A 22,640-nucleotide genomic window follows, 5' to 3' on the forward strand; every position below is an offset into this window, starting at 1 on the left:
AGGGTAGTTCACTGGTTCCACCAAATGCTCCTATCTCTAGGCTAAGATCATATGAGTGTGCAATTATGCTTTAGATGCTTTGCCATTGAATAGATCGACCTAATTCCCCTTCTTTCTCAGTGCACTCGCTTTATATCTCCGACACACAAGGAAGGACACAATGGGAAGGAAGTAGCCCTAGCCTTTGTTTGACCAATCATTCCATTGACATCTTGCATTCACACTTCCGTTTGGCTGTTGCTCGGGGATGGAGTTGTAGATACGTTAGTCTTAGCAATTAGTTGGCTTTTAAAAATGAACACTAACGTATGCAATTGCTTTTACTTCACTTTAGAGTGAAACTTCTTTTGTTTGACCAATCTAAAACAACATACTTCTTCGCACCGCTTCTTCTACAACAAAGGTGACAATTCATGCAATAAAAATGAAAATTCATCATCATGTAAAGTCATCAACAACTTGTAGATTTGAGTATTTTAATAACAGCCATGGAGCACATCTTCTTGTTCGGTTTCACTAACCCATAATCGCTAACTTCTTGCCTCTGGTTCTTTAACAACAAAGGTGGTAATGTTATCAAAATCTTTAGACAACATAATAGTTATATTTAGTGGCGATAATCTTTAATAGACTATCCAAATTTATAACATAATTTTGTCTTACATTATCAACATCTTGTATGCTATCTTTAGACAACATAAATTTTTGAAGTATGTAGGTTACTTAAGCAGGGTTAGGGCCTTGTATTTATAATGAGAGTTGAAGGTAATGGTTAATGTTCAACATATTAATCTTGCATTAAAATTCATAAACATATAATATAGACAAGGTAATAAGTGTGACAATGCGTTATGTTTTCCTTTTACACGAGTTTTTTTTTTTTAAATTCAAGAAAGGTTGAATTGATCAAATGATACTAATAATTACAAAAATTATAAAAGCAAGTCTATCCGCTTGAACCTATTTTAACTCTATGTTGCTCATCCAAAAAATCAAAGACCTAATTAAATATACTTATTTCTCAAAATTTTCTCTAAGTAGTCTTGAGTTCGGGTGGGCCAAGTAAATTTGATCACCCCAACATTTTGTTTTCAACAAAAAATAAACAAAGTGTTAATAAACATTTATCTCAATTTTAAGATTTTATTTTTAAGGAGTCAAGTAAACATCATTTTTTAAAGATAATAATGTTAAGTTATTTTCCTTTTATATATTTGTATGTGCATTAAAAATAGGGGTGTCAATTTAGACCCACAGACAAGGATCCCTATGGAGATTGTCCTGTATGAGATCCCATGGGACGGGATCACTCCGCGTCTAATGAAATTACATAATTACCCTTATATTAATTGTTATTTTATATTTTAAATATTAAAACATTAAATATTGATTTTATAATTTACTTATATTAGAATTTAAAATTAATGTTTTAAATTATTGGTAAAATTTTTAAGTCTTTTTTAAATTTATCTATATTAAACAATATATTTTTTTTAATTTGAAAGACCCACAAGAACAGGTACAATGGAAAAAAAATCCCTCACAACAAAGATTGGGGACAAGGGGTTAGTTGGTGGGTGGGGGAGTACTCCTCGCCCCTCTCATGTGTCCCGTTGACATTCTTTTGTTAAGAACTCGAAATGGAAAATGGATCGGGCATATGGGCCGGGCCGTCCAGGGCGGATATCCAGTATCGTATCCGCTTGTAATAAAAGATACCTCTCTCACCCTTTCTGAATCATTTGCGGTGGTTCCTTTCGTTCACTTCCGTTTCCCTCTCACTCACACACTTCTCCCCAAAACCCAAAACCCTAACTCTCTTTCGCGCTCGTTCTCTCGCTCGCTGCAACCATGAATTGCTCCAGTTACTACCACTTCTCTTCTGATTCTTATTCTGATTTTACGCTGCTGGCTCTCTTTCATTCTGATTTTTTTGTTATAATGAAATTGTTCGGTTTTGCTGATCTGACTCTACATCGTCTTTTTTCTGTGTTTTTGCAGTCTCCGGCGAAGTTCCGGAAGATCCCGTCGTGTCCCGGAACTCCGGTCTCCTCTTCGAGAAGCGTTTGATTGAGCGACACATCTCGGTTACCCTTTTTTTCATTTTTTTTATTCAATTTACTGAGGGAATAAGAAAAAAAAGTGAGGAAAGAGTATAAGTCAAGTTCGGATAAGTGTTTTGATTGAGGAATGAGAAATGGGAAAGAAATGACACATTTTAAGTTCTTGAAGTCAAATTTTGAGCTTGTTTTTCGGATTCATGACTGGAATTTCAGATTCCGTGTGGTTTTAGTTATTAACCTAAGTAATATTTTAAACCATTTTCTTTAAAAAATATTTTTTTGAAAAAAAATTATTCTTCCCCTTTTTGCTCGTGCAGAAACCGGATTTTATGTTTGTCATGTGGTTAGGGGATGTGAAAGTTAATAAGATAGGACTGTGAAAGGATGGAATATAATTTGAAATTTAGATTTTTGGAGTAGCTCTATTATTATATGACTTCTGCTTTGGAAGATTTTGAAGCCTTGCATCTTTTATTGATTTTTTCCTCTGTTGCTTGTGCTGTGTTGTATTGAAAAAGAAGGAAAATGAGGCTTTTTTTACCTTGTTACTTGTGAAATGTGTTTGAAGTAGTTTTTATTATGTGTCTGTTTTTGCTATACAATGGGCATTGCGGAGGTACTTAATGTGTTTGAAGTGGTTTTTATTATTTGTCTGTATATACCTATATTATTGCTTATGACAGTTTCTGTTCTCAAATTTGCTATGTAGGATTATGGGAAGTGTCCAATTACTGGAGAACCACTTACTATGGATGACATTGTACCAATCAAGACAGGCAAGGTATGGTGGTAATGGAATCAGTTGTACGATTTTAATATTGAGTTAGGAGTTTATATCAAGACTAAGCACCTCATGTTTGCTGTTCTTTGCTTATCAAGATTTCAGTTGCAATGTACTGATTAAATCAGGATAATTTATTGTGCAGATAGTGAAACCCAGACCTGTTCAGGCAGCTAGCATCCCTGGCATGCTTGGAATGTTCCAAAATGTATGGAATTTATGCTATGCAGTATTCTTTATGATTTTTGTTATATTTTGCTTAATATTTTCCACTGCATTTTTAAAAAAATTATATGCTGCTATTGGGAGTTTAATGGTGGTTTATGTTAGAAAGTTTTCAAATAAATATTTAGACATGCTTAGATGTGTGTAGTCTTCTTTCTGTTGAAAAAAGTAATTATTTAGGCTTCCACTTGAGATGATTTGGTTTGCCTAATTTGTAGGAATGGGATGGATTGATGCTATCTAATTTTGCATTGGAGCAACAATTGCACACAGCAAGACAGGAGCTGAGTCATGCTCTGTATCAGGTAAGAGCAACAAAGTTATTAATGTAAAAAATCATTGTCTTTTATAGTTCTGCTTCTGCTTTGCATTTCCCAGCCCTTGAGTTTGCAATCTCCAAAACTTTGAGGTTTCTTTGCTTTTTGGATTCTCAATTTTCTGATGCTTTTTTCCCAATGGTCTGTTCTTTTTTTTTTTTTTAGGATAACTTGTTATAAAATAGGTGTATTTACTTTTCAGATATAATTGCTGTTCAAGTTATCTTATTATTAACTTTTGTTTGACTTGTTATGCTTTAGTATTACTATTTTATTTTTGAACTTTTCAATCCTTTGTTTGATTTTTTATTTCAATATGATCCTTTGGGTGATATTGATCACAAAATGATATTAGTGTTGTTGCTTAAATTCCGTTGTAAGAGCTGCCATTTTTTATATTAGTTTTAATCTGTAGCATGATGCCGCTTGCCGAGTTATTGCAAGACTAAAAAAGGAACGAGATGAAGCTAGGTCTGTACTTGCACAAGCAGAAAGGCAGTTCCCTGCTTCTGCACCAAATGCCATAACAGCAAATGACCCTGTCCTGAGCAACGGGAAAAGAGGTTTTCACGTTATCATATAGTCAAGTTATCTTTTTTGTATATATTGCAATTCTGCAGATTACTTTTTAGGCTGAGTTTAGTATAACTTTCATAAAGCTTTTACTTGAGAATTGAATTTTGTGTGTATTCTCACACATTCAATCTACTTTTCATTGCTTACTATTATATATATATATATATATATATATATATATATATAGTACAAAGAGAGGGAGACAGCTGTTTACACTTACACAATACAGCTGTCTCCACAATATAGCTTTCTACATACAACTACAATACACAATACTTTAACACTCCCCCTCAAGCTGGAGCATACAAATCATATGCACCAAGGTTGGGACATATAGACTGAATCGTAGTTCCTCTTAAGGACTTAGTTAAAATATTTGCCGGATGGTCATTAAAATTGATGAACTTAGTGATAATCTCCTTGGACAATAGTTTCTCTCGAATGAAATGACAATCAATCTCTATGTGTTTAGTCTTTTCATGAAATACTGGATTTGAGGCAATGTGAAGAGCTGCCCGATTATCACAATATAACTTCATTTGCGCCACTTCACAAAATCCCAACTCTTGGAGAAATTGTTTAATCCACATAAGTTCCCATGTAACCATAGTCATAGATCGATATTCAGCCTCTGCACTGAATCGAGCAACAACAATTTGTTTCTTGCTCTTCCAAGAGATAACATTTACTCCAATAAAAACACAATATCCTGAGGTAGATCTCCTGTCTATGGGACAACCAGCCCAATCTGCATCACAATATCCAGAAACTTGAGTGTTATCCTTGTCTTCATACAACAATCCATGTCTTGGAGCCTTCTTTACATATTTGAGAATATGCATAACGGTATTCCAATGATCAACATGAGGATTTTGCATAAATTGGCTAACAACCCCAACAACAAAAGAAATATTAGGTCTTGTAGTGGTGAGATAAATGAGTTTTCCCACAAGTCTCCTGTATCTCTCGGGATCAGGGTAAATTCCTCTTTGATCTGCCATGAGCTTCAGATTTGGGTCCATAGGGCTATCAACAGGCCTACAATTTTGCATGCCTGTTTCCTCCAGTATATTAAGAGCATACTTTATCTATGAAATCAAAACACCATCTCTTGATTGAGCCACCTCAATACCAAGAAAGTACTTCAAATATCCCAGGTCTTTGATCTAAAAATGGCTGAATAAGTGCTCTTTTAGCTGAGAGATATTAGTAGCATCATTTCCAGTAATCACTATATCATCAACATAGACCATTAGATAAACACACTTTCCAGGAGATGTATGACAATAAAAAACAGAATGATCTGCTTCACTTCGTTTCAACCCAAAAAGTTGCACAATATGACTAAATTTGTTAAACCAAGCTCGAGGAGATTGCTTCAACCCATGGAGAGATCGGTGTAGCTTGCACACTAGGCCATACTCCCCCTGAGCAACAAATTCAGTAGGTTGTTTCATATAAATTTCCTCCTCAAGATCACCATGAAGGAAGACATTTTTAATGTCAAGTTGATGGAGAGGCCAATGACGCATGGCAGCCATAGCAAGAAACAGTCGAACAATGGTGATTTTAGCTACAGGAGAGAAAGTATCAATAATCAAAGCCATAGATCTGAGTGTATCCTTTAGCTACTAACTGAGCCTTAAGCCGATCAACCTCACCATTGGGCCCGACTTTAATAGTATAGACTCATCTACAACCAATAGTTTTCTTACCAGGAGGAAGAGGGACAAGTTCCCAAGTACCATTGTTTTCAAGAGCCTGCATTTCATCAATCATGGCCTGTCGCCATCCAGGATGATCAAGTGCCTCATGAATATTGTTAGGAACAGTAAGAGAAGACAATGAGAAAACAAAAGAAAAGTATGAAGGAGACAACCGATGATAACTCAAGAAATTATAAATAGGATGAGGATTACGAGTAGATCGAGTATCTTTCTTGAGGGTAATGGGCCAGTCTGAATTAGAGTTATGAGAAGAAGTGGAGGAGGAAGGATCCATGGTTTGAGGATCTGTTGGAGGAGGATCGGAATCACGAGAAGAAGACTCAGGCATTGTAGAACTAACTTGCTGGGTCCTGTGTTGATATGTAATGAGGTGGAGGAGCAACTTCAGTTGAACTTGGTGGATGAGATGGGATTCCAGTAGCACTTTGGTTGGGATTACTCATAGGACCAGGAGATGGGACTGGAAGAACTTGCTGAAGGGAAGAAGAATAGTCTATGGAGGACGAGAAGAAAGGTGTGTCCTCAAAAAAGGTAACATCAGCAGACAGATAGTATCGTCTTGTAGTTGGAGAGTAACACTTGTAATCCTTTTGAAGACGAGAATATCCCAAAGACACATTTAATGGCCTTAGCAGAGAGTTTGTCTAAATCAGGAAAGAGATCATGGACAAAACAAGTACAACCAAACACCCTAGAAGAGACATGAAACAATGGATCATGAAAAAAAATAGAGTGAGAAATCTGATTTTCAAGAGAAGAAGACATCCTGTTTATTAAGAAACAAGCAGTGAGAACTGCATCTCCCCAATGGTGTGTAGGAACATTTGAGTTTAACATTAGGGAGTGTGCAGTTTCAAGGAGATGACGATTCTTCCTCTCTGTTATGCCATTTTGTTGTGGTGTATGAGGACATGTGGACTGATGTAAAATACCTTTTGAGGATAAAAAGGAGGATAGATCATGAGAAAAATACTCTTTAGCTTTATCACTTTTGAAAATCTTAATAGTTTTTTCAAATTGGTTAATCTCATTAAAGAAAGGCATAAATATAGGCAAAAGTTCAGATCTATCTTTCATTAAATAAACCCAAGTACATATGGAGAATTCATCAATAAAGGTTACAAAATATCTAAAACCAAAAGATGTGACACGACTTGGTCCCCAAATATCAGAATGAATGATAGAGAAAGTCGAGTTACATCTTTTTTTAGTTTGAGGAAATGATGACCTAACATGTTTCCCTAATTGAGGGAAGCATGTTAGGTCATCAGCCTACAATTTGTTGAGGGAAGCGACAGTCGACGGGATCCACGACAGTGTATATCGTGAATTGTGGAAATTGAAGGTGCCACTTAAGTATGCAATATTTGCTTGGAGGTTAATTAGGGATAGGGTACCTACCAAAATTAATTTACACAGAAGACAAGTAGCAGTCTCGAACACTAGCTGTCCTTTATGCAGGAATGAGGTGGTTTGAGGGCCAAAAGATGGAAATGGTGGTGGATAGTTGTCACGTGGACCATTTGGAAGCAAAGAAATAAGATGATATTCTCCAATGAGGATTTTGACAGCAACCAAGTTATGGATGACGCAGTTTTCTTACTTTGGACATGGTTGCGGAATTTAGAGAAGGATTTTTCCATGCATTTTAACCAATGGTCTAGTAACATTTCTGCAGGGTTCATGTAACAGTAATTTTATCTAATCTAGTTTTGTTCCAGCTGGGGTAGCCCATTGTGGTTCCACCCCTGACTCCATTTTAGTTAGTTTTGGAACCAATGTCTTGGGCATATTTGTGTTGGGCACCCCAATATTTGTAATTTAGTACCTCTGGTACTTCATTAATATATATTATCTATTTTTGCTGAGCAAAAAGAAAAAAAAATGTTTCCCTAATTGACAAGATTCACATTCTAAGACTTGAAGATTCTTAAGACTAGGAACCATCATTTTCAGTTTTGGTAGACTTGGGTGACCCAGACGTTCATGCAAAAGCTTGGGCTTTGAAGTTGCAAAACAGGACACTGGAAGGTTGGATTTTAAGTAATAAAGTCCTCGTGATTCACGTTCTTCTCCAATCAGATGACCCGTACCATGTTCTTGAATAACAAAAGAATTAACATAAAAGGTTATTGAGCAATTTAACGAACGAGTCAGCTGACTTAATGAGATTAAGTTGTAGGAACAATGAGGAATAAATAATACAGAGTTCAACTTTAATGAAGGAAACAAAGATACTTGACCAATTCCTTGAGATGCAACTTTGGACCCACTGGCCACAGTAACAAAGTAAGGAGTTTTTGGAAAAGAGATAGACGAAAAAGATGATTTGTTACCAGAGATATGATCAGAGGCACTTGAGTCAAGTATCCAAGAACTAGAACCTTCCATAGATTGAGAGATACATGCTGTTGAAACACATGGTACCAAGGAGGATTGAGCTTGGTTGTTGGATTTTTCAGATTTAAGCTTCAAATATTCTAGGTACTCCTCATTAGAAAACTTAGACTCTGATTTTTCTGATTTAGATACATTTGCTACCTTGTCAGGAAAGCCATGTAAGGAGTAACAATTTTCTTAAGTATGACCCATCCTCTTGCAATAGGTGCATTGAGGACATCCACTCCTTCCACCGCGACCTCCTCTGTTGTTACGACTTCCTCCTCTTCTACGAGGTGCAACCATGGCTGATGTTTCTACGACTTCAGCTAAGTTTTCATCTTTCAACACATGGGGCACAGGAAGAAGTTTAGTAACTAGAGAGTCCATTGACGGAACTTGATCACCAGCAAGGACTTGATCACGTACATGATCAAAATCTGAATGTAGGCCTCTCAAAATAAGAACCATGTAAAGCTTGTCCAGCTTCCCATTTACTTCCTCCAAAGAATCAGCCACAAGAAACCTTTTTAACTCTTCCACTACCGCTCGAGCTTTACCTATATGTGCAATCATATCATGGCTGATCTGTTTGAGTGTAGCAACTTTTTGGGTTGCATAAAAAAACTTTCAATATTATTGGCAAATATCTCTTGGGCCTTCTTCCTAAAAGAGCAACATGTTTTGAATGATCTAAGGATTTCCAAAACATCCGGCTCAACAGATTGCCACAACACAACACATAGTTGAAAGTCAAGTTTTTCCCACTCAGATTTCTTGTTGTTTGGGACAGCACTAGCTCCTTTTTCCAAGTGGTCATGATATCCTTGGCCAAGAAACCACAACTCCACTTAGGCAGACCAAGAAAAGTAGTTCTTCCAGTTGAGTTTTGCAATAGTGATGGTGGGGGTTCTAGAGAAGAAGAACACAGGACTGACAGAGGTCATTTCTGATAAAAAAGACGAAGCCCTAACGGAGAAGGAGAAGAGAATGCAAGGGCTGGAACGATCAAGCTGTCAATACCAGAAAACAGGGATTGAAACGTGCCCAGAAGGAGACGACGAAGCTGTTGGAACTAGTCCGGTGAGCTTCCGGTTACCAGAGGGCGGCGCGTGGTCGTCACGCGCCGAAATTGGCGTGGATTGGTGGCGGCACGTGGAGGTGCGTGGCTGAGATTTTGGCCACGTGACTTCCAGGGGTGAGTCACACTCTTCAAGGTGCACCCAACCCTGGGATCGCCGGAAGATAAGGTGGTGGATGACGGCGGACGGTGACCGGAGACAAACAAAACGGTTATCCGCTTTGATACCAACATGAGAATTGAATTTTGTGTGTATTCTCACACATTCAATCTACTTTTCATTGTTTACTATATATATATATATATATATATAGGGTACAAAGAGAGGGAGACAGCTGTTTACACTTACACAATACAGCTGTCTCCACAATACAGCTTTCTACATACAGGCATACAGCTACAATACACAATACTTTAACACTTTTGCTTACCCCATTAATGTTATAGATGAAAGTTTTCAGAAGCTTACATTTAAAACTTTCTTAAGGATATTTTTCCCCAGTGGCTATTAGTTCTTTATTTTTTTTTGTTTCAATTGTTTATTTGAATTATCTTTTTACATTTAGCTGCTGAGGATGAGGATCTGGCTCCTGGTGCAAAGAAAATTCATCCTGGAATATCTTCTAGCATAATTTCCGAGCTAACTGATTGCAATGCTTCTCTTTCCCAGCAGAGAAAGAAGCGACAGGTACTCTCTGATATATATTTATATTTTCAATTGTTTCCTCAGGTTAATATCTTTTTTCTTCATTTTGAGCTCGGTTTTGCTTAGAGCTTTGGATAAGTTGGATATATTGAATTTTTAGTATTCCTTTTTACTGGTTTTGACTTGCCTTCTAAAATTATTATATGTGTGTATGTATGTGTATCAATGTATGTATATAAACTTTTGTGGCATATTTCAATTATTTATTTGGTGTTTCTAATTGTAAATTGTATATTTTAATGTTTGCACTTGTTTGTGCATATTTTTCTTTGGTTTGTTTCAGATTCCTGCAACTTTGGCTCCTGTTGAAGCTCTAGAGGCATATACCCAGATATCTAGTCACCCCTTTCACAAAACAAACAAACAAGGGATTATATCTCTTGATATCCTTTATTCTAAGGTATTTCTTTTAACTTGTATACATAGTGGAAACATGCAAAAAGGCTCTCTGTTTTTCAAAAAAAAAAAAAAACTAGAAAACTAATGGGTGCTAATCCAGGATCATCCCTTTCTCTGTTTACAGGATTTAATTGCAACTGGAGGTATTGATACAAATGCTGTTATTTTTGACCGACCATCAGGACAGATATTAGCTACGCTCAGTGGTCACTCTAAAAAGGTTTCATTTTAGTTGGAATGACCGGAGTTATCTTTTCTTCAACTTCTTTTGCTGATTATGGGTGCTTTTGGTAGGTGACCAGTGTAAAGTTTGTAGCTCAGGGTGAATCATTCTTAACTGCTTCAGCAGATAAGGTAAAATTGCTATCCTTTACTATAGGTTTAAATGCTTGGAAGTTAGAACCATTTTATTTTGGATCCTTTTGGATAAACAAATTAATTGTGTAAGTACTTGTGTAGAAAGTGTTTTTAACTCATAACCGAAGAGGAAATATTAGGGTTAAATTGTTTTTATTAAAGCCATAAGCTATTTTGGATAGCTCCTTGAAATAAGGTGTAAACAGCTTATGGACATATAATAAGCTATTTTCATAAGCTCTCCAAAACACTCACACTAGTGGTTATGTCATTTTAGTACAAATAAGCTGCAAATAAGCTCTTCCAAATGAGGCCTTGATCATCTTTCTCCACCCAGGAGCAGACATTGTATAACATGACACACAAGTTCCATTCATGCATTGCTGCTTTCATTGTTTTCTCCTGAGCTTGCTTTTTGCATAGTAAAATTAATACAAATTTGTGAAGTTGTGTGAGAACTGTGACCCCCTGTCCATTCAATATTTTTCAGTCTCTTGCAATTTACTTTTGCATTTTGTTTTCGTAAATGGAAATTCTTTTGACTATCATACTTGTTCGACCAACAGAAAATGATGAATATGACTTGTAAATGTGAATTCATAAGCACCCAGGAAACTGAAAAGATTTAGTTTGGTGCTAAGACTAATACTTGCAGGTGTAACTTTATCCAATTTGATCGAAAGGTTTACATTAGTGTTTCTGTGGGGTTTGTCCAAGCATGTTTTTCTTGTCTCTGGTCATCAGCTAGTAGTCAGTAATGTGATTCTTTCAACTTAGTGTTATCAAAGTACAAATGCAAGTTCTGAAACAAATTAGTTAAGTGCAGTTTTCTCTAATCTGCAACTTTAATGTTTACATGTTAGCTGTTTTAATTTTGCATATTCCAGTGGTCAATGTTTTGACTTTATGTTGCAGACAGTTCGACTATGGCAAGGGTCAGATGATGGTAACTACAACTGCAGGCACATCTTAAAGGATCATACAGCTGAGGTAAATGAAACTAAGGTTACCATATTATATTTGTAATTAGTTATAATTTTGTGTACTGACATCATTCCTATCTAGGTTTTCTGATTTTGCTGTAAAAATAAGCTGGAAGAATTTTCTCTCCTATTTTTGAAGATCTAAATTTCAGTGTTTTTTTCATTAGTGAAATTGGAGCATGCCTACGTTGTGCTTATTCATGAGTTTAAGGTTAACTTATGGTAAAGTGATGAGGGCATGGTGCATTACTTGATTCTTCCGGTGGCTCAACTTTAATTACAAAAGCCTTCCAAATATGCCTATTTGATGTTTGTAAATAATTTGATCTGAATTCCTCTTCAACAATGTACAAGTTTCCCAATATTTGGGTGATAATTTTGCTGTCATGGTACTAAAATTTACCTGTGGGCTGATGCCATGCTCTTTGCTGTGTGATAGTGGTTTCAATATATTTGGTAGCTGGTAAGATTATTTTATAGGATAGGATTTTATTTTTTTTGTACGAAATAATAACTTTCCATGTTTGATGGTAGGGCTTGAAATGAATTCTTTTGTACAATAAGAAATATTTTATAGATAATAGTGAAGAATGTACAGAGAATGAAAGATGCTAGAAATACTTTAAACCACAACTCCACCTTTAGAACCAAGTGAAGGAGTTCTCAAATAATTACCTTTCCCTTATTGGCTGCAAAATGTCGTCTAATTTTTCACTCCCCCAAGTTCCCTAAAGGGCCTAAACCCTATGAAGCACCAATACTGACATGGACACCGGACACGGACATGTGAACACCTGTCAAACACATCAAACTCAACCCGGACACGGACGTCGGTGTCGTGTCGGACACCGGACACGGCAAGGGGCTGGAGTGTCCGTGTTTCATAGCCTAAACCTCAAACAAAATTCTTCATGCTTAATGTTACATTTAGAGAGAGATAGAGAACTGATAGAAATCATAATTGTGTTTTCATTATTGATTTGATGATTACAACAAAGGTCTATATATAGAGCAGAGTTCACAATGAGGCCTAACTCTGACTCTAACAATTACTAACTGATTCTGTTAGTAACTAACAGAATCACAACATACTAACTAACTAAGAAGAGACAGCTAATAGTAACCACAAACAGTTTTTACAACTAACTGAAAACTAACTGAATTTAAGACTTCTCTCTAACACTCCCCCCACAAGCTCAGCAGTACTAAGTACTCTGAGTTTGGAGCGGAAGTTGTAGAACAAATGCTTGCTGAGTGATTTGGTAAGTATGTCAGCAACTTGGAGTTGTGCAGGAATGTAGGAAACAACCAAAGACTTGTTCAGAACCTTTTCCCTCACAAAAAAAATGTCTAATTCCATGTGTTTCGTTCTGGAGTGAAGCACAGGGTTGTGACTAATAGCAACAGCACTTTGGTTGTCACAATAGATAACTGGAGGAGGGATGGGAACTTTGAGCTCATGGAGAAGAGACTGGAGCCATAGAACTTCAGATGCAGCATGTGCTAGGCTCCTGTATTCTGCCTCTGCACTAGATTTAGCAACCAGAGTTTGCTTTTTAGACCACCACGACACAAGATTAGGACCAAAAAAGATACAAGCACCTGAAGTGGACCTCCTATCATCAATATCAGAGGCCCAATCTGCATCACAGAAAGCATTAATGCTGAGAGGGGCACTGGTGGTGGCAGGCAGAAGGGTGAGACCATGATCAATGGAGCCCTTTAAGTATCTTAAGATCCTTTTGACTGCACTCCAATGAGAGACCAGTGGCTGAGCGAAAAACTGACACACCTTGCTGACTGAGTATCCAAGTTCAGGTCTGGTAATTGTAGCATACTGCAGGGCTCCTACAATGCTTCTGTACAGAGTGGGGTTGTCAAAGGGGTCAGCACCAGTTTTGGACAACTTAAGATTTGCAGGTAAAGGAGTGGAAATCCCTTTGCAGTCTTCCATGCTTGCTCTGTGAAGTATATCTCTAATGTATTTAGCTTGAGATAAATGAAGAGCACCAGATGGAGTAAGCTTGCATTCTATGCCCAGAAAGTACTCAAGAGTGCCAAGCTGCTTAAGAGAAAAGGTATCATTCAACTTGTTCACAATGAGGTTAATAGCAGTGTTGGAGGAACCCGTGATGATTATATCATCTACATAAATGAGAATAAGCAGGCAACAGCCATGTTTGTTGAATATGAGAAGAGAGGGATCACACTTGGATTGTTGAAAACCAAAGGAGATGAGAGTATTTGTCAAACTCTCATACCAAGCCCTTGGGGATTGTTTTAAACCATATATTGCCTTGTGAAGTTTGCATACAAGAGTGGATTCACCCTGAATAAAGCCTTGAGGTTGTTGCATGTAGACATCTTCATGGAGTTGCCCATTAAGAAAGGCATTGTTGACATCAAGTTGAATAAGGGGCCATTTGGAAGTAAGAGCAATGGTGAGGACAGTTCTCACTGTGATTGGTTTCACCACTGGAGAGTAGGTGTCACTGTAATCTTGACCATATTTCTGGTTGAATCCTTTGGCGACCAAGCGTGCTTTATATTTGTTTATGGTACCATCCGGGTTCTCTTTGATCCTGAAAATCCATTTGCACCCGATGGCTCTTTTATGAGGAGGAAGAGGTACCAAGCTCCATGTTTTGTTAGCTTGAAGAGCTTGATACTCTTGTTGCATAGCTTCAGTCCAGTGGATAGATGAAAGAGCTTGCTGCACAGTGGTTGGTTCAGTGGTTGTTAGATTGATTGTGGGAAAGAGAGGAGGTTTGAGATGGCCAGTTTTGGATCTTGTAAGCATATGATGAGTGTTGGTTGTAGGTGAAGGAGAGGAAGTGGGAGTGGAGTTAGGATCAATGGTGGAGGAAGCTGTGGAGGGTAAGGTTGGAGTTGGAGAGGCAGAGGCACTGATGTATGGTGAAGATGTGTGGCTGGGAAAGGTAGTTGGTATGTGAGGAGTAGGTTGGTTGTTTGGTGTGAGATTGTTTGGTGTGTGAGGAGTTTGTAGGGGAATATGGTTGACAACTCCAAGGGGAGCTGCTGATGTGACTGTTTGGTTAGGAGAGCAAGTGGTAGGTGGAGTGATTTGATAAGGGAAGTGCTTCTCATTAAACAACACATCCTTGGAGATATAGATGCGGCCAGACTTATTGTTAAGACACTTGTAACCCCTGTGAGAAGTAGAATAGCCCAGAAAGATGCATTCTTTTGACCTGTATTGGAACTTAGGATTGTTGTAAGGGGTTAGAAGAGGATAACAAGCACAACCAAAGGCTCTGAGGAAGTTATAATCAGGAACATTATTGAATAGAACTTTGAGGGGAATGCAATGATTATGAGATGCAGGGAGTCTGTTTATGATGTACACAGCAGTATGAAAAGCATGGTCCCAGTAATGATAAGGGAGAGAGGAGTGGGAGAGTAAGGAGAGGCCCATCTCCACAATGTGCCTATGCTTTCTTTCGACCACACCATTCTGATGGTGGGTGTGAGGGCAGATAATGCGATGAATGATTCCTAACTGACTGAGATATGATGTAAAACTTCTGAATTCACCCCCCCCCCACAGTCAGATTGAATGGCTTTTATCTTAGTGTTAAGCTGTAATTCAGCTAATGCTTTGAATTGTTTGAAAATAGTAAGTGTTTCTGATTTGTCATGAAGAAAATAGACCCAAATATATTTGCTAAAAGCATCAATGAATGAGATGTAGTATTTGTAGCCCATAGAGGACTGCATGGGGGTTGGACCCCATAAATCACAATAAATTAACTCAAGTGGAGAATTATAAGTGCTTTGAGACAGTTGGGAAGGCAATCTGTGTGACTTGCCCAGACAACAAGAGATACAAAAATCAGTTTTGTTTTTATTGAATGTAGGCATATTACATGATTTCAAGACATTATTCATAGTGTCTAGATTTGTATGGCCTAGCCTGTGATGCCATTGAAAATACAAGTCATTGTGACTAGTTACAATAGAATGAACAGAATGGTGTCTAGAAGAAAGACTAGAAGTAGTTGATGACTGAGAGTGAATGGGATAAAGTCCAGCCTTGTCCAATTTTCCTTGAAGCAAGATTTGATCATTGTCCTGAGATTTCATGACAAAGTGAGATGGATGAAATTGAATGTATGCATTATTATCAGATGCAAATTTTGAAACATTGATCAGATTTTTGTTGATGCTAGGAACATGCAAAACATTATTTAAATGCAATGTATGATGAGGATGAGAAGGTGAAGGAAAAGCATAAGAGGAAATTCCAGTGACACGCAAACCTTGACCATTGCCAAGGAATATGTGCTCAAGGTGAGAAGGAGGAGGAGCAGAGCCTGGAGGAGGTTGCATGAGAGTAACATGCTGAGTAGCAGCTGTGTCAAGATTGTTGTTCATGGTAGGGTGCATGGCATAACCAGTGAAATTGGTCTGAGGTGCATATCCAGTGAAGTTGGCCTGAGGTGCTGCTTGCTGCCACTGAGGGTTACTTTGAGCCCAATTGTTGTTATTTGGTGTAGTGTTCCTTACATACTGATAAGGGTTGCCATGAACATAAGGTTGATTGCTTCCATAAGCAGCATTAAACCTGTGATAACAGTAGGAAGCATCATGGCCTGTGCGATGACAGACTTGACACTGAACAGTGGAACGACCCCCACGACCACCACGATTGCCACGGCCATTTCTTCCTCCACGACCTCTAGATTGATTGTTGTTCTTGAAATTGTTGTTTTGAGAGTCGTAATTGCCTGAATTTGAGTTTCTAGTTGTCCAATTGGCTTGAGGAGCAATCTGGGTTTCTGTCGCAGAATTAGGGTTCACAGAATTGGGGGTTTTTGAATTTGGCTGAGATTGAGTAAAATTGAGGGATGCAGCTTCTTCAGTGATACGCACCTTGTCCAATCGCTGCTCATGAGCCAGAAGAAGGGCCCTAATTTCCTCTAAATCGAACCATTCGATCTTTGAGTTGATTAGGGTTACGAGACTTTCAAATTCATTAGGAAGACCTTCAAGAATCACATCAAGTTGATCTTGAAGGGAAACAGACTCACCAATTGATGTCAACGAATCTGAAATGTGTTTGATTTTTGCCAAGAATTCAGAGATTGAAGATGATCCTTTCTTCGTGGTGCGTAGCTGAGTTCGCAATTGTCGCGCCTGAGCCTTGGTTTTCGATTGAAAGGATTGATGGATATTTTCCCGGAGTTGGAATGTGTGCTTGCAACCAATGACAGAAGGAAGAATGGCAGGGGAAAGAGATGAATGCAGCCATGCTAAGAGGAGCTGGTCCTGTAATTCCCAGTTGCTGAAAGCTGGGTTTTCAATATTGGCAAGGCGATCGTGTTCCGAAGTGTATTGAGGAGGTATCTCAGGAGTGACACAGAAACGATGAAGGCGATGAGCCCTTAGGACTGGTTCAATCTGTTGCAGCCATACAAGATAGTTTGTTGCATCTAATTTGACAGAAATCTTGTAGTTGAAAGAAGATAGAGGTGTGATTGTTGAGTTGGGTGTCGCCAAGATTGGTGGTGTACGAGGTGTGTGACGTTGGGAATCCATTGAAGAAGGGAAGATTCAGAGGAAAGAGGAAAGAGGAAAGAAATGGAGGATCTTGCCACGCTTGTGGAAGAATCAGAAGGCTCTTGATACCATGTTACATTTAGAGAGAGATAGAGAACTGATAGAAATCATAATTGTGTTTTCATTATTGATTTGATGATTACAACAAAGGTCTATATATAGAGCAGAGTTCACAATGAGGCCTAACTCTGACTCTAACAATTACTAACTGATTCTGTTAGTAACTAACAGAATCACAGCATACTAACTAACTAAGAAGAGACAGCTAATAGTAACCACAAACAGTTTTTACAACTAACTGAATTTAAGACTTCTCTCTAACACTTAAAAACTCATGGTGACCATAGTTGTCAATAGCGGCCGTAGGGCCGCTATAGCGGCGGAGCGACACCCATCCGCGACGGACACGTGTGTAGCGGCACGGTTTCGGGTCGCGGCGGAGTGGCACGGGTTGCAGAGCGATTTTTTGTGCCGCTACTTAGAAGCATTGGTGGTTCTAAGTGGGTTCGGTGGTTTTGTTCTGTGTTGCTTCTTTTGCTTTCTTCTTCCCAAAGAGAGAGAGACAAAAGACTCAGATGTGTGTTTATCCGGCGAACCCTCCTTTTCCAGATGCCCCTTGAAAGAGACAATGCTAAGAAATGATTGATCTCACTTGAAATCGCCTGTGTGAACTTCTCGAGACTAGTTCCGTCCGCTTTGGTATTTTTAGTGTGAGAGCGGACGGCAACTGCAGTAACAGCGGACACAACTATTAATAAGACAGCAAAGAGTGACAACAACACAATCTTTTTCCTCCCGGAAGATCTTAGAGAGTTGAGGCGCGAGGAGCCACCAAGATTAGAGGGTCCCAACCTTCCGTAGTCCATTGTGATGTGTTCCTTCTTTGGAGAGAGAATGAGGGAGCTAGATTGTGGTGATGTGTACATAATGAATGGTGCCCTTTATATAAATGACGGTGCTTAGTTACTTCTACTATTGAGGAGTGAAAAAGTGAGTGGTGTTGTGTGGAGCTTGTAGGTTGGTGTGAAGTCGATGTCGCAGGGAATTAGCTGGCTGCTACTATGTATGCCCACGAGCTAGGTTGAAAACATAGGGATAAGAAAGGAAAAATAGAAAAGAACCACATTTTTTAGGTATATATGTAAGTAGGGGGAACATAGGGATAAGAAGGAAAAATAGAAAAGAACCATAGAGAAAGTAACAATGTACATGATAACAAAAAAATTGAATAGAAAATGAAAAGGAAGACAATAGGTGAAGGTTGAGTATATGAGTATATATGTGTAGAGGCGAGTTCGTTGACCATGGATTCTAAGCTTAAAAGCAAGGTTTTTAAAAGTTGATTGATTATTCAATTGATTAAGGTATTGATTTAAAGTTTAACATATCTAGTTAAATTGTAGCCAAACAATATTAATATATAATAATAATGTTAATAATTAAATAATATAGAAATAATATTAAATAAATATAATAATATCATAATTTTATAATATTAAAAACTTATATATATATATATTTCTGTTTTTGAACACACACACACACACACATATATATATATATATATTATTAATTATTTAACACAAAAAAAAACATTAGAATAGCGGTCATCCTGCTATCCCACTTTTGGGGTCGGTCGCTCTGCCCCGTTACGCCGGTATTGTCAACTATGATGGTGACAACATCTTATTTAGTTTCTTACTCTGCTGCTCTGTAATTCACCATTGCTGCAAGTCTCTGCAATGCATTCTGCATCACCTTAGACATCTTCTCTTACAAAGTTGGATTTTACCACAAACAGTCATAGGAGAGTCATGGGATGTGAGTGGTGAGTGTTCCATCAATTTCAGTGGAAGCTATTTTCCATAATTTGTGCTCATCTATATCACTAAATGCATTCTGCATCACCTTAGACATCTTCTCTTACAAAGTTGGATTTTACCACATAAACAGTCATAGGAGAGTCGTGGGATGTGAGTGGTGAGTGTTCCATCAATTTCAGTGGAAGCTATTTTCCATAATTTGTGCTCATATATCACTAATCACCACAGTGAATGTTCATTTTCAGCTTGTTAATCATTGACAATGCTAAAACAAAGCAAGCATAGCTAACAGGTAACAAGTCTAATAGATTAATCATGTCTGTCCTGTATCTTTCAGATCTATATTAAATCACTATCCCATTGATTTGGTGTACAGGAATTTCAATAAAACTTTTAATTTAAGCAGAAGGTAGGTGGTTCTATGTGTTGACCATGCTTGAAGCCCAAAGTGCTCTTGCATAAGGGGGCATCAGGTATCTTCACCTATTAGCTTAAGCTTTTGGGATAGCTGGTTCATGATATGGCATCAGAACATGCTGTATCCACTTTGAGAATAGTTTCTCCCTTATGTTGTGTTAAGCTTGTGGAACTCAATTACCGCCAAAACCATTATGCACTCTGTCTGTTTCAGCCTGTTTTGTTACACTGATGGGCATTGTTTAGCTTGTAGATTGGCTCCATTTTGACCCTCCCATAGACTGACTGCCATGTCTAGTTCTAAATGTAGTTTGGCTCCCATTTCAAGTATCAGATGCAGTTTGATCCATCTTCATCCCCCAACTCCAAACTTGGTTTGGCCTTTCTCTCTGACCCCATATGTAACTTTGCCCTTGTCTCTGAACCTGGATGATCATTTTGTGCCCTAGATTCAGTTTGGTTATTTTCTGGATTTATAGGATTATCAGGAGTCTAGTACTAGTACAAATAGATGCTAATGTTTTATCCTCTGTATAAATATCCATCACACATATGGTATCACATGCTCAAGAAAATTAGTTAGAATCTCTATTCCCCTGTTCCTCCTTCCCTACCTAAACCCTGATAATTTCAATATTGTAAAGATCCTAACAACCATTTAACTGCCAGAAACTCTTGACTGCTAGGTTTTGATATGTTTTAGCTTTACATCATCATTGGATTTTGGTGTACCTATTGCTTTTATAAATGCTCATAACAGCTGGTCAAATACTTGTCTGTATAACTGTAGTTGCTTCTTTTCAGTTGAGTACCTCTTGTAATCAGTTTGAAATATAATATCCGCAATTCATTGTAAATTTTGTTGTGTATAAAACCTTGAAATTGCATGCCTTTAAGATTGCTCTTCTTAAATGATGCTTCTACTAAATATATGGCTTTCCCGAACCTGTCAAATTTTACTCGTCTTGTTTACGCACTTCTTCTGATGCAAGAATGATTTGCCTTTCCAATTTTTCAGGTGCAAGCTGTCACTGTCCATGCAACCAATAATTACTTTGTGACTGCTTCACTTGACGGCTCTTGGTGCTTTTATGAACTTTCTTCAGGGACATGTCTGACTCAGGTATGATCTCTTGTTTTTGCTGTAATACCAGCAATAAAAGGGAAAGAACTATGCATGCACATGAAACTTTTTTTAGTGGTGTACTTTTCTTTTGCCAGAATGTGAAAGTTAAGTGTTTACAGCACTAGCAAAGTTCTATGAGATGGTTTAGTAGAGGTGTCTGAAGAAAGTGGATATATTTTTTTTTAATTTCTTTAAAATCTATCTTACGTAAGTTATAGATTTAAACCTTTCCTTCAGTCTTTCCTACAGAAGTTCTGAATCAGACAATTAATGATACGAGTTGTGTAGGTTTATGACACTTCAGGTTCTTCTGAAGGGTACACTTCTGCAGCTTTTCATCCTGATGGTCTTATTCTTGGAACCGGCACCACAGAATCTCTTGTCAAGATTTGGGACGTAAAAAGTCAGGTAAACAATTTTTCTTATACTTTGTTTAAAGTTTAATTTTAATATTCACTGTTATGTTCTTACCTTCCTCCATTGGTTGTAGGCAAATGTTGCTAGGTTTGATGGACATGCTGGGCCAGTAACTGCCATATCTTTCTCTGAGAATGGATACTTCCTTGCGGTATGCAAGAAAATGTAACGAGTAAGTATGATGATTGTTTTATACAGTATTTTTAATTGTATTCTTAAATTCTACAGACTGCTGCTCATGATGGTGTTAAGCTTTGGGATCTACGTAAATTGAAGAACTTCAGGAATTTTGCTCCATATGATTCAGAAACACCGACGAGCTCCGGTATTCATTTTCACTTGTTGATGGCCATATAACCTATTTATATAATACCGGTTAGGAAGTTGTACATACTTCAAAGGGTTTACTATCTTTTTAGTCCTTAAACTTTTTAAAATTTCTGTTTAGTACATGAACTTTTTTCCATTTGTTTTTAGTCCTTTAACTTTTGTTTTTCCTGACTTTTAGTCTCTTAACTTTGTTCCGTCCTTACTTTTAGTCCCTTAATTTTAGTCACTTAAAAGGATTAAAAGTAAAGATGGAAAAAAGTTAAAGGATTAAAAGTAAGGATGAAAAAAAAGATAAGGGACTAAAAGCAGAAATTCTAATAACTTTAGGGACTAAAAAGATAGTTTACTCTCATCTCAAAAGCCCTTCATCTAATTTTCTGTATCTTGCAGTGGAGTTTGATCACAGTGGATCCTACCTAGCAGTTGCTGGCTCTGATATAAGGTGAAGAAAACTGTCTAGTACTAGATTTATTTAGTGACTGTTTTAGAATGTTACAGAAAAAATCTTCTCAAGCTTGTTAGTTTGTCAATCCCATACGTTTGTTTTTTTATACCTGAAATTGATTTCCAGTGCCTGTTAACTTATGCAGGATTTACCAAGTTGCAAATGTAAAATCTGAATGGAACTGTATCAAAACCTTCCCTGATTTATCCGGAACAGGTTATACTTTTTTTCCCGTTGTTTATTATTCCTTCAGAGTTAGATGGTTTCTTGTTTGTCCAGTTAATAATACACAACTTGAACCTTTGTTATCAGGGAAGAACACGTGTGTAAAATTTGGTTCAGATTCTAAATACATAGCAGTGGGATCAATGGACCGGAATCTTCGGATATTCGGCTTGCCTGGCGAAGATGCTCCTACTGAGTCATAAAATGCCTCAGTTGCACAAGCCAAAGTCTTGCTCTGGAGTAAACAGTTGCTACCCGCTATTGGTGCTTGGTCTAAATATCTATGATGAGATTGGAGAAGTTAATGAAGATAATGGTTTCTTTGATTATTCAGTCTCGCTCCTCACATACCCTGTTGTGTATGTGGGATGGAGCAAATGTACTTTTAAGGCTTTTGTGCAGCAACATTACCATGCCTTGATCATGGCTGCTAACCTTAATGACAGAAGCTGCAATATTTTCCGTAGTCATCCGTAGATAATTTTGTAACGTCAATTGTTTAATTAGTGAGATAACTGATTTGTCGGCCATTACTTACTATCGGAATTTTATATGGTTGTAACTATTCTTATTCGGGGTGTTTTGTTGATTTATTAGACATAATTAAAAAAAAGGGTAATAGACATCAACTTCTAGTAGACAGCTTGTGATAAACAATATTGAGAATTCCTTTTTCTTCTAGA

General features: G+C 37.6%; 1 protein-coding gene across 1 annotated transcript; it reads left to right on the forward strand.

Annotated features, from left to right (window-relative positions):
- The first annotated feature begins 1,653 nt into the window (after window positions 1–1,653).
- Window positions 1,654–22,595, forward strand: LOC114372542 (pre-mRNA-processing factor 19-like). Its single transcript, XM_028330148.1, has 18 exons — window positions 1,654–1,864; window positions 2,002–2,087; window positions 2,773–2,844; window positions 2,990–3,052; window positions 3,288–3,374; window positions 3,802–3,949; window positions 9,716–9,837; window positions 10,139–10,255; window positions 10,379–10,474; window positions 10,549–10,608; window positions 11,527–11,601; window positions 20,433–20,537; window positions 20,829–20,948; window positions 21,031–21,108; window positions 21,186–21,282; window positions 21,678–21,729; window positions 21,878–21,948; window positions 22,045–22,595. Exons 1-18 carry the CDS (start codon window positions 1,852–1,854, stop codon window positions 22,158–22,160), a joined length of 1,578 nt encoding a protein of 525 aa, XP_028185949.1. The 5' UTR covers window positions 1,654–1,851; the 3' UTR covers window positions 22,161–22,595.
- Window positions 22,596–22,640: the final 45 nt, after the last annotated feature.

The sequence above is a fragment of the Glycine soja genome, chromosome 10 (genome assembly GCF_004193775.1).
Source record: "Glycine soja cultivar W05 chromosome 10, ASM419377v2, whole genome shotgun sequence".
NCBI lineage: Eukaryota > Viridiplantae > Streptophyta > Magnoliopsida > Fabales > Fabaceae > Glycine > Glycine soja.